General features: G+C 45.3%; 1 protein-coding gene across 7 annotated transcripts in view; it reads left to right on the forward strand.

Moving 5' to 3' along the window:
* The window catches only part of myo3a (myosin IIIA), a 28,268-nt gene that overhangs the window by 721 nt on the left and 14,759 nt on the right, over positions 1-12,788 (forward strand). For 3 of the 7 annotated variants that reach the window (XM_086021636.1, XM_086021638.1, XM_086021640.1), the window contains exons 2-12: positions 683-866; positions 946-1,092; positions 5,046-5,150; positions 5,413-5,512; positions 7,631-7,707; positions 9,079-9,224; positions 10,747-10,812; positions 10,896-11,051; positions 11,369-11,410; positions 12,069-12,159; positions 12,528-12,644. In XM_086021636.1, coding sequence (XP_085877762.1) covers positions 683-866; positions 946-1,092; positions 5,046-5,150; positions 5,413-5,512; positions 7,631-7,707; positions 9,079-9,224; positions 10,747-10,812; positions 10,896-11,051; positions 11,369-11,410; positions 12,069-12,159; positions 12,528-12,644 — 1,231 coding nt within the window. The remainder of the gene's footprint in view (positions 1-682; positions 867-945; positions 1,093-5,045; positions 5,151-5,412; positions 5,513-7,630; positions 7,708-9,078; positions 9,225-10,746; positions 10,813-10,895; positions 11,052-11,368; positions 11,411-12,068; positions 12,160-12,527; positions 12,645-12,788) is intronic. The other 4 variants (XM_086021637.1, XM_086021642.1, XM_086021639.1 and 1 more) reach the window with 3 other exon arrangements.

The following is a 12,788-nucleotide window of genomic DNA, read 5'->3' on the forward strand; positions in this document are numbered from 1 at the left end:
TGAATCACACTTTCATTGGTGTAAATTTGGAAAGGACTGCATTGTAAGCTGAATTGCAGGATTGCACAAGGCATTTTGAACTTAGCATTAGCATTAGCAATGTGTGAGCCAAAAATCTGTTTTTTTTTCATCACTGTAGAATGTGCTATGCTAATAAAATTATGAAAGGCAATTTGAGCAGATTTGCTTTTTCAGAAGTGTGTTTCAAACTGGCAGCCCTTCGTCTTAATCGGTAGCTAAGAAGTAGCTGTCGGTTTCCCAAAGCTTGGCGCCCCCCTGTCGTAGATGACCATGTTCTCGTGTTCGCCGTCTGCACCTTTTGTCATTGTCGTGCTCACCGGTGGAATAAAAGCGTGGAAACGTGTCACCCCGAAGCTTCTAATTCAACCCCCAACTGTGCAGCTGGCTGGGGATTATCCTCTATTTACAGATGATGTGCTTGCAGGTTAATTCCTCACACACAACCGCATGACAACATGCCTTTTCCTGAGGCAACTTTCAGCCATTTTCTGACGGCAACTTTTGGACAGTCGCTGATGCGCTCTCAGCCATTCCAAGACTCAAATACAAAATGAAAACACTCTTAAGGAGCACGGATCAGACGCCCAGGCAGAGGCAACACACAAATACTGTACAGGATTTGTATTTTTGACTCCGAAGATTTGCTGCTGTTCTTGCGCAGGAGATCCCTCCTCAAAATGTTTCCACAATCTGGGAAATCGATTGTCTTTGACAACTTTCCGGACCCCACCGACATCTGGGAGATTATCGAGACCATCGGGAAGGGAACCTACGGAAAAGTGTATAAGGTGCTCAACAAGGCGGATGGAAGCAAAGCGGCGGTGAAGATACTGGATCCTATTCATGTGAGTTCAGTCTTGCTACCCGCGCCAGTTACACTTTTGGTTTTGTCGTCCTGTTTTGACCCTTTGTGTCGTTTTGCAGGACATCGACGAGGAGATCGAGGCCGAGTACAACATCCTCAAGGCTCTTTCCGACCACGCCAATGTTGTCAAGTTCTATGGGATGTTCTACAAGAAGGACGTGAAATGTGGAGATCAGCTGTGGCTCGTGTTGGAGGTGAAAAAAAATGTTCGTTGGCTAGTTTGTCAAAAATAAAGGTCGATACAAGACGATTGTCGGTGGGGGGTGGTCAAGAAGCTAGTGCTCAACTCGCCATGTGACTCGTTGCATCAGATTTGCGTTTAAAGGCAATGAAAAAAAGCTGCTTTGACTAGGATTGAAATTGTCTGTGATCACTCTCACAGCAGCGCAGCCCTCCCAACTCGCAGAGCCGCCGATCTGCTCTCATCTGTGAAATTACCAACATATGGTCTAACCCGCCTCTGGGCAGAGATACGGCACACGCCGCGCCAAATTTACCCCGCTCAGAAAAATGTTCTCTAAATCTGTTCTTGTAATTGCCTGTCTAGTATCAAAACATTTAAAAAAATGCTTCAAAATGTGTGCAGGGTGTAATGCACGCTGAAATATGTGATCACAACAATAGCGGTCCCGCTGTGACCGCGTCGTCGATCAGTGCAGACGAAAGCGTGCCGCTTAGAGGTCTGATTGTTCTTTGTGCCGCGTCTGGCCAACTTCGCGCAGCGCCGCTGAAATCCGGCTGCCGATTACGCAACGTTAAAGGCGGGAGGTGGAGGTGGAGGATGACAGTGGCAGAGTTGAGCTGTAGGCCACCTGGGGGATTTGTTTGCAAGCCAGCTGGCATGTTCAATACATTTGCCTTTGATCTTTAAAAACTGTTAGTTTTTTTTAGGTACAATTTTTGTGGATCTTTTACATCATTTAGGTACAGTTTTAAAGTAGTAAACGCAGCCACCGGCTGAGCTGCCGTTTGCTGTTTATGTCGAAGTTCAGTGGAAGGTAGTGGCCGTGATGTTTGTGCAGTGTTGTGCGCACCTGAAAGAGATGTCGCTCCCGCCCTTGCACGTCTTCATCTCTCATATTTCATCCCGCCGCCGCCGCCGCCGAAATGTCAAACCTGTAATGGAGGTCACGCTCGGAGCGCAAACGCACACACGCCGAGGGAGATGTTGCTTTTATTTGTCGTTTCTTCTCTTCTTGTAAGCGCTCGCGTTAGGTGCTGTGATAAATCAACCTGCAGACTGTCAAATTGATTGATGGAGCCGGCAAATCTGATGCTACGTTTACATGAGCCACGTGGCTGGAATTTGAATGACAAGTGTCTTCATGGCATCATGTTTGGGTTGCGCTCTCATCGGCGATGAAAAAATCCTGTTTACAATTAGAATTAGTACAGATATTCATGTAGAACAAATTTACTTTGACTTATCGCTCCATTGTCCATCTTCATGTATTAATTCATTTGGACTAATATGCATGTGCTGCATACTGATAAAAAATCATTTCCAATCTTGACAAAATCCCCCACAAGTCATGAAAATGTTTTCATTTGAACTCATTACACGAGGTTATTTAAACCTAAAAATGCACTTGACTCAAGTTTTAGTGCCCTCTATGGAAGCTAAATCCATTTTTCCCCTCCTGTGAGTTTGCTTTCCCGCTTCATTTTACATTTTCCCTCGCCAAACTTTCTCTAAATCTGCCGCTTTAATCCCTTCGACGAAATTTCCTGCCTGCCAGTCCAGCATGTGGCTGACGGTGAGCGCATGGCGGAGGGATCAAGTGGGGGGGCCTAGAGCACATGCACATGACGTTTAGTCGTGATGAGGATGTGCTCCTTCTCCATGGATACTGCCCCCCCCCCCCCCCCCGTGCTCAGCCCAAAGAAACCTGCTCATTAACAACAAGCTGCATCCTCCACTTTTCTTCCCTCATTCACGAAGCGGGATGAGAGGAGCGCACTTTCATGCGTCCTGCGCACTCCAATTTAGCAGGCGGGCAGCTGCAAAGTGCTTCAAAGAAAAGCGGCCCCCCCCTTTTAGTCCGTAATCACAAATGAAAACCGAGTGATTCGCACGCGCGCATCACAAAGGGGGCAAATGTTCCGAGCCGGCCGAGCTTTTGAAAAGCTGCGTCGCCTTCCCCAAAACGCAAAAAGCCACGTCGAAGTGAAACTTGGACCGGGATGCTTTGCGTTCGGAAAAGCAGACGATGTTCCCGATTGAGAATGTGCAAGGGAGCAAAAATATCTGCCACGTCATCAACAGAAAATGAGGAATCAAACATTCAAACGGAAACCGCAAGTAAAAGGCCTTGACCTCAGCGCCGAAGAACGTTCGGCTTCTCCCGTCGCATGTGCGCCACGCGTCTGGATTGGCAGTGACGGTTAAAAAGAAACGCTGTCGTCATAGTCGGATGAGTCGGCGCCACGTTTCATCTTGACGCTTTGTTTCATCCGCTCGGGCCACTTTGATGGACTGCCGGCTCATTTGCGTGACTAAATGAGCACCTGAGCCAGCTGATTGGCCGTGGAGGATATGCGCCGACACTTTGAAAGCCGTTCGAAGAAGGGCAGGGAAGAGAGCACGTTTAAGATGCTTAAGCCAAATATGGACTTTCAAGCAAACGTGTCAAAAACGGAGAGAGAGAGCAAAATGGCCATAGTTTTAGCCCTCCCATATGCTTAAAAAACACATTAAAACATATCGAGCCTTTTAAAAGTACTCTCAGCACCTGTTCTCACTCTCTCATTATCAAAAAAAAATGGGAGTCTTCCGTATAACATCACTTTGAGAAAGTGAAAAGAAGACTCTCCCTCGTACAGTTCTCCAAATAAGAGGCCAAGCGTGCTTGATTGAAGCTGTTATCATTAAACATTGTATTTTTAAACACCAAAATGTTCAAGCGGACCAAATCATTTTGTATAACAAAAGACCGCTAAAGCCTAATGCTAACTTATTGTGAAGCATCAGAATCAGGCTAACGCAAATTAGCATAGCTGTTGAGGGTGCCTTCTTTATCGGATTTAGGGTTCGGTTTTCCAATTCGGGTCCCAGCCTATAGTTAGGGTTGAAAATTAGGGTTTCAAGCCAGGTTGAACATTTCAAAACAGTGTTTTCAAGGTCGAGGACATGGTTAAGGTTTCAAGCCCGGTTATGGCTTTCGAAATAGGGTTGTGCTTTCGAGGATGTCAAATTCAAATTAGGGTTTCAATCCAGGTTTGGTGCTTCAAACTAGTGTTTCAAATCAGGTTCATGGTTTTGAACAAGAACCTGAGTATCAATTTATGGTTTCAAACTAGAGTTTGGCATTCAAATTTCAAGTCAGTGTGTGCTAAACATGGGACCCCCTGATTGCTACTTTTGTTATTGATCCAAATGCGTTTCCTGCCTTGGTGGAGGTCGGCGCTCTTCTGATCCGCTTTCTGCTTTGTATTGGCGCTGCAGGGGAGCACATTTTCTCCTCCAAAACCTCAACGAGCACATGTGTGGCTTAATTATGCTTTTGTTTTTCAAGAGCGGGAAATGTGTGTAATTATAAAAGGCGACGTAACCAGCTGGAGTAAAGTTTGCCGTCTTGCAGCCGACCGCAGTGAAAGACGCTCATTGAAATGCGAAGCGCGCACGTCGCCGTGTTGACAAACAAACACCCTCCCTTTTTTTTGTTGTTTTTTTTTGTTGCCATTTCTGTTGCGCCTCCGAGCAGCGCCTATTGAAGCGTCTAATTTTCCCTTCCACCTTGGGCATCTTTCAACAAAAAGCCCGAAATGGGGGCGGGTGGGTATTATGGTTTCCATGGCTACCGAGCGGGTCATTTTCTGTCATGTTGCGGTTGACGGCAGCCACGGGGAGGGGGGGGGGGGGTATCTTTGCGTCTTGCTCATCATACGGCACGTCGACGCATATTCGTCATCGGATTCTAAACGAGCATCCGCGGCGTTCACTTTCTTTCTTTTTTTCTCCTCCCACTAAGCCGCCTGTAAAAAGATAAGCGGCTAAAGAACGACTCAGCCCAATCTTGCCATCAAAACCGCCTGCTCGGCCCCACCTGCTGGCTCTGAGAGATGGCCCAGATTTCCCTGCAAGCGCTGAATTGCAATTTTGATTTTTTTTTTTTTTTTTTTTTTCTAAATCTAAATTCTTGCTGTGTGTCTTTTGTAGCTTTGCAATGGCGGCTCGGTGACGGATTTGGCTAAAGGCATGTTGAAGAGGGGCGAGCGCATGGACGAGGCCGTAATTGCCTTCATCCTGCATCAGGCCCTCATGGTGAGCTTTCGGAAAACGCCTTCCATGCCCCCATGATATATGATATATTTGATATGACCCATGTAGCATTTGAAAGAAATGCTGAATGGCTTCCAGTCAAATGTTTGAGCATGTATTCGACATTCTTGATTTCCAGATGAAGGTGCGTGTACTAGTACACTCTGTCCTCACTCGTCAGACAACTTAACCAGTATGACACCGACGTGTGAGGCAAAACTGTGCACTAGTTGACAATTTTTTTTTTTTTTTTTTTTTTTTTTAGGGCCTCCAGCACCTGCACGTCAACCACACCATCCACAGGGACGTCAAAGGCAACAACATCCTGCTGACCACGCACGGAGGCATCAAACTGGTCGACTTTGGTACGCGACGCACCTCCGAGGCAAATTCGTCACACTGGGGCTCCTTTTTTAAAAACACAGCGACTCCCAAATCAATAAAAAGCAGCTGTCTGTTTTCATTCCAAGTAAAAGCTCTCCATTTGTAATTGTATGTGTAGGTTTGCATTTAGCCAGCCCGCGCTTCTCTTAAAAGCATTCCCCCTCACCCCCACACCAGCGAAGTGCACGTCTCTCTTATGAAGATGAGGACAAGGGCGGTGTGTGTAAGCGGGCCTTAATGGAATCTCTTAATATGTGAAGTTGCTACGAAAGAGCATTTCCGAGAGTCACTCATGCTCCTTTCCAAGGCCGGCGTGAAAAGTTTGCAACGTTTTTTTCCTCACCGGTTTTGCATTCGCTCATCTTGAAGCACATCGAGTGCAGTGAAGCCGTGCGATATCGCAGTTCATTGTTTGCGCCCACACTGTGTGGCGGAATTGTTGAGCAATATTTTTAAAAAATTGAGTTTCAGGGTTTTTACGGCGTGCAAGCAAATTCCAATTTATGCGCCTTCAGTTCAGCTCAGAGGTCTGGTGGTGATGTGGTGTAATTAAGCACAAAGAAGAAAAGGCAGAGAAGGTCCCCAATTACAGTAATCTTCACGAATAGTCTTTGTTCCCACAGGGTAGAGAGAATATATGAGTATTATTGTATACTCCGAGTAGTACTGTAGTTGTTTGAAGGTTCATAATTACCGTTAAATCTCGGCAAGTCTCCGTTAGCTTGTCTATGCTGTTTTGCATTATATACTAGCATTAAGCTAGTGGACTATCGTTATTTCATGGTTTGTCTCAACATTTTGCTGGTAAGAAGACGATTTTTAATATGTGCCTAGGCGCACTAAAGCTTAGAGGATGAGAATTGTTTGTGAAATATTTTAGCATGTGTTCTGGTGCGTAAAAATAACTTTGTGTTAGCATTTTAGCACTTTATCTGGCATTAGGATTCAGGTCAAAGCGCAAGGCCGTGCTGGGAGAAATACTTGCAATGTGTTTGCTTGGTATCAAATGGATTTTTTTTGGGGGGGGGGGTGGCAGCCACTACGGCCGAGCGTCGCAATTGTGACGCCTTCACTGCGTCGTCCTTCAAGCAAGGACGCCAGCAGGCAGTCAAGCGGGCCGATAAGGCGGCGCATCCTGGGGGTTTGTCTCGTACCTGTTAGGGCCTGGAAATGATGTGGCGTCGCTCCTGCGGCCAGAGAAGCTGACGACGCTGACGGCGCTGACGACGCTGACGCTTATCAGCTCCCGCTCGCGTCCAATCACAGCCAGTCAGGACATTCGGTGTCAGCTAGAAGAAATCAAACGCGCGGCCTGAGAAAAGCGTTGAAGGAAAACGTGTTCGGTTGGGCGGGCGGGTGCTCAACTGCGTCACGGAGGGATTAATCTTCCCACCCCCGCCCAACCCCGGTGGAGGGGCTTCTGCTACGCGGAGCGTATAAAGCCCCCGTCATGACTCATCGGCAAAAAACGTACAAAATGGAAATGGTGGGGGTCACGAATATTCTAACAGACATTTACGGTAAACCTGCATGGTGATGTATGTATCTATGTATACTGTAGAGTGATCACACCTTCGTCATGGGAGCTGTACATTCCAGCCCCCCCACGATCGGTGAAAATCAAATAAGTCAATATTCTGACAGTCATCATCATTATTTGATATGTTTTTAATATCTACGATATCTGTCTGCTTCGATTTTGACGAGAACATTTTTCTTTCAAAAATGACTATATGTAGTTTTCGTCGTACTTAACTCTCTATCTATTATCTTTCGATGACCATATCCCTAATACAGTTTTTGTATAAAACAAACATTTACAAGCCCCCAAAAAAACCTTGAGAAACAGAACATATTAATATGATTGCGATTTATTTTGTGCCTTTCAAGGTACCTTGTGCCACTTATGAAACCACCTGCTTGGTTTTCAGTGTTCATGAAAATGTTGTCGTCACCCTTTGCAATTCAAGCAAGACATCCTTTGCATGTCGTCGTGACGACAGGAATGCATGCATGCATGTGTTTTCTTACTCTTGGTTGCCATAGCGACTGATTTCCCTTTGCTGTGTAAGACTTTTTTTTTTTCCTTTTCGCCGCAGGTGTTTCCGCCCAGCTGACCAACACTCGCCTGAGGAGGAACACCTCGGTGGGAACGCCCTTTTGGATGGCGCCGGAGGTGCGTCGCCCCTCTCTTGGCTTTCCGCCACATTAGCCTCCGGCGCGTGTCGCCGGTGGGCTGCACTTAATCGTCGGCGTCTAGCCAGAACCCGCTCTCATCGTCGCTCCTCACTCGTCGAATCAAGCCTGGCCCGCTTCAAGTGGCTTTACGACGCGGAAGCAGTCACACCTTGTGACCAGACACTTTGATGGAGGGTTACACGGATGAAATGTTTGCTAAATTGCCTTCTGAACCGCACGTTGGATTGGACAGCGGGCCAAAAAATGACACATAACGAGAATTAACATCAAAATGTTCACCCAAGCATCATTTTGCCTAAGTCTCCTATCATTAACATGCTAACATAAACATAGACAGGCTAACAACATTAGCATTGATGCTACGGTCATTGTAAACCTTCAAACTGCTGCTGCTTGAACATGCATAAAGCAACAACACATCCAAATGACACGTACGACAAAACAATTCAACAGTATGTGTTTAAAGATCAAAATGTTCAACCAAACAATGTCATTTGGTCTAATGAAAGCCTGCTAGCTTAATGGTAACATGTAATGGGTAAACATCATTAACAGGCTAATGGCAATTAGCTTCATTGTTAAAGTAATTATAAAGAAATTAGCTAATTTAACACGGAGCAGCAACACATACAAACAGAGAACAGAGCGATACTCAAATTTGAGAAGGCAAATTTTCCGCAACCTGAACTGTCACTCCTGCCACAAAGAATAAAAAAAATCACCTCCTGGCGTACTAATATTTGCCATTACATCACGTAACTCATTCACAAGCTCTTTTGTGTACGTTGGCTGTAAGGCGATTTTGCATGCTGTGCAAATGTTGCGTCAAATACCGCCTGCGTGACGCCGCCTTCGCCAAATTTTCGGCTGATTTTAATCGGACGCTCACCGTCCACAAAGCCTACAAGAAAGCGCGGGATGAAGTTCGGCTGGAGACGCAGGATTAATTCCACCTTCTTGTGGAGTACGGCAACATTTATTTGCCTTGCTTAACTTTTAATCTTGTGTGGTAAGTCTTCTACAGCTATATAATAGGCTTCCGTTTGCAACACTAATAGTTACACAATGCCCATTTGTGATTTGTAAACATCACTAATTATAGTTTTAGTACATTTTTTTTTTTTACGCTCACCATTATGAGTCTACTTAATAATGACGGTATTCGCAAATTTGTCTATAGTCTGTATTTTTTTTTTTTCTGTGGAACCAAACTATCAACAATTTTCACAAGAAAAAAAGCAGAGGCCTAATGTATATATGAATGAGTCCAACAAGACCAAAAAAAATATTTTGTAATCTGCATGAATTGACTGTCATTTGTGTATTTATTTATTTGATTTTTTTTTAGGTGATAGCGTGCGAGCAGCAGCTGGACTCCACCTACGACGCCCGCTGCGACGTCTGGTCGCTGGGCATCACCGCCATCGAGCTGGGCGACGGAGACCCGCCCCTCTCGGAGCTCCATCCAATGAGAGCGCTCTTTAAAATACCACGGTGAGCCCCCCCCCGCCCGTCGACGTCATAATTATTCCCAATAATAATTTTTTATTGTCTTGGAAGCCGTCATGTTCATGGGGACAAATTGACTAGTGGTTGGAAAATCCAATACTCAAGCACTGATACCGCAGACATCAACTTAAGGACAGCAACAAAATATTTGTATGTGGTTATTTCTCACCACTGGTGATTTGTGGGCTGTTTTGTCGCACAGATGGTGACTGTGTGAACGCCTGGAAGCTCTTGACTGTCACTGTCAGTTTAACGGTGCAGCACGTTGTCGCATAGCTCTCACACACGCACACAAAATGTGCTTGCTGCGGGGCTCCCGCTCGTCACGCAGTTTTCGCCGAGTCTCTGTGACGGCTGCGTTGGACCTTCAGGCTTCAGCTCGTCACCTCTCTGCTTTTATTTCATCAAGTTTGACCGCGGACGCACTCAAGGCATTCATGTCTCCACCGACACCCGTCCTGCTTAATTGACTGTCTTTTTTTCTTTATGTGTGAGATTCACTTTCTATTAGATTTTTTTTTTTTTCAAGAACCAAAAAATGTTCTTATCTTACAATGGAAATGTACGAATGTACCCACCTCCTTTTGTAATGCAAATCCTTACACATGGCTTTTAGCTTTTAGCAATATTAGCGTGTGTGATTCTGCCTAGCATGCTGCACAAAGCGAATTAATCGAGTGTTATGAGTGGTGGCTGTAAAAACGAGAAGGCTGCCTAATTTCGTCCACTGGCGCGCGTTTGTCTTGCAGATAAGAGAGGAACTCTTAAAGAGCTCCTGACGTCTCTATTGGGCACGTCGTGTGATTAAATGGAAGCAGCGCGTCCGCACATTAGGCCAATTTATCGCCGTGGCGGGCGAGGTGAAAAAAGCTCCCGCGTGCATTATGACGGCACCTGCGCCCCTTCTGCGACCGACGTAGAAATGACTGCAAATTAGCTGCCCTTGTCCCCACAGAAGCTTTTTGTTATGGTTTGCGCTGAAAAGAGTGTTGCATTTGTGATAATTATACACTTACATGTTCCTGGGAGTGTCCATTTTCTCTTGGCGCTCTTCACTTGTTTGTCCCTACAGAGAGAACTTTAAAAAAAAAAAAAAATTGTTTTACCCTCCAACAAGCTTCAAACACATTGAAGAGTATTAAAACAAAATGACTTTTTAAAGTTTTTTAGTTCAAGTTTTCTGGAAAAATCACACAAAACAAAAGAGAAATAAACATTGCTGTCATTTCGGCTAATGGAAGTCCGCTAGCTTAATGCTAACATAATGTGGAATGTCTTTGAAAAGCTACAGGAATTTCAAATTAGCATAGATTTTATATCCCCCTCCAGAAAACCAAAAGGTTAAACCAAGCCATATCATTTCATCTAATGAAAGTTCTCCAGGCTAATGCTAACATTTAATGCAAAAACCATAGACGGGCTAAGCGTCGATATTATGCTAATTATTCACTGCACTGTACGTGGTTGTACAGTTTCAACCTTTAACAATTGTTATTTATTTTGACAGAAACCCTCCGCCCACCCTCCAGCAGCCCGAGTTGTGGTCTGACGACTTCAACGACTTCATCTGCAAGTGAGTGAGCGTGCGACGAGCTCCCGCGTTGGCCGTCGGCGCAATTTGAGGCACTTGTTCTCCTCACGCGCTTTATCACTTAGGTGTCTCATCAAGGACTTTGAGCTGCGCTCGAACGTGGCCGACCTCCTCCAGCACGTCTTCATCAAGCAGACTGTCGGCAAGGAGAAAATGCTGCAGAAACAACTCATTGAACTTGTCGATCTCAACCAGCAAATAGGAGTCATTGAGAAGACCAGGTAGTGTCCGCGAGGGCAGCAAAAGCCCCACTTTGGACTATTGACTAACATCGAGAAATATGGCGCTTCAGCAATACTTTTATACTACACGGTAAAGCACAGTAAAGCCGACAGGAGATTTTTGGATAAAAAAAAAAAAGAAAAAAAAAGGAGGATAGAATTTGCCTTCCTGTAATTTCTGACTTTGACTTTTGGAACTGAATTACTGAAAGAGTTTTCTTTCTCTCCCCTGTGAATCCGTGATGCATCACCACTGTAACAATTTTCAAATGGTCACATTTTTTCCCGATTGTTGATCCTGTGTCTGTCATTTTAAGCCATCACGGAAAAACAGACAGAAGCCGAGACAGTAATGAAAGGTAACAAAACACCTGCTTTAGATGTGGCCCTCACATGCGTCACATGTACCCCTTGTAGAACCTTTACTGTATGTCCCCCGTTTATGCTGCAACAGCAACACGCGAGAAGCGTTAGCTCGTTTAGCCCCTGTGTCACGATTTGGGTCTGACTCATGCTGACGTCAGCTTGTCTTAGTCCCTCAGCTTTTTATGTGGTCTTGATAACCTGGAGTGGGTGCCAGATGACGTCACTTGGTTAGCAACTATTCGGAAAATAAACCCTACAAATATTAGAGAATGAGATGGAGACAATGGCATTGTTCCCTGCAACGTATCAAAATGGTATGCAGTAGTAGTAGTTGTCAGAGTGCAGCTTGTATACCGGTGTGTAATTACTGTGCCGTCAAAATGAGTCCATTGGGGTCCTTTAGGCCCAGATGGACAGTTTCACTTGGGGGTGTGCTCACTTTTGTTGCCAGCGTTCCACTGTGTGTCGATTGTACATGTTAACTGAATAAATATATCACAGTATGTACATATAAACATGTCAATTTACTGTCCACTCAAAGGAAGTTGACACACAGCCATTCATGTCTAAACCGCCGGCAACAAAAGTGAGTACACCGCTAAGTGAAAATGTCACACAAGTGTCAATAATTTGTGCGACTTATCATTGCAGGCATGAACGCATCCACACTAAAAAAGGAAGCAACATGAAGACGGACCGGGATGAGGGCGACGATCTCGCCGCTTTGGAAGTTCTGGACGAGGTAGTAAAAAGAATGAAACTTTAACACAGCGAGCCTCGAGTTGTTTTTACGTTGCGCGCGGACCATGATTGCGACCATTTTGCCGTCACCATGACGCATGAGATCTCATTGCATCTGCGAAGATCGTTGGCGCCACGTTTAACTTTCGGCGTAAACAATGTCAAAATTCCAAGCGTCGCCGTTGACACCAGGGCGATTCATCATGATGGTGAACGATGCGGCCTGTCGTCTTTGGCTGGCGGATATTGGCGCCATCCTTCACTGTGAGAGGCTCTGCTGAGGGATGCCATTGCGTTGTCATCGTTATTCTCATATACGCGCGTGTGTGTATGTAATTTTGTGATATTTTTGCGTTGTATTCTTGGCAGGATTCGGTTAGCGAGCAGCTGCAGGAGCGCTACGGCAGGGATCAGATCTACACCTACGTGGGCGACATCCTCATTGGTGTTAACCCCTTCCACAAAATGCACATTTACGGTCCTCAGGTTAGTCGTGGGCCCAGTGTTTTTCCATGCGCACATGTTCTGGATGAAGAATGTCCCCTTCAAAATTGTCTGTTTCAAAATGTATAAGACAGGCTGATGTTATATATGAATGATAAATTCTCAGTCAATGTTTCAGAGGAAAGG

This window comes from Filicampus tigris, chromosome 21 (assembly GCF_054856515.1).
Source record: "Filicampus tigris isolate MCC_2025a chromosome 21, RoL_Ftig_1.0, whole genome shotgun sequence".
NCBI classification, from domain to species: domain Eukaryota; kingdom Metazoa; phylum Chordata; class Actinopteri; order Syngnathiformes; family Syngnathidae; genus Filicampus; species Filicampus tigris.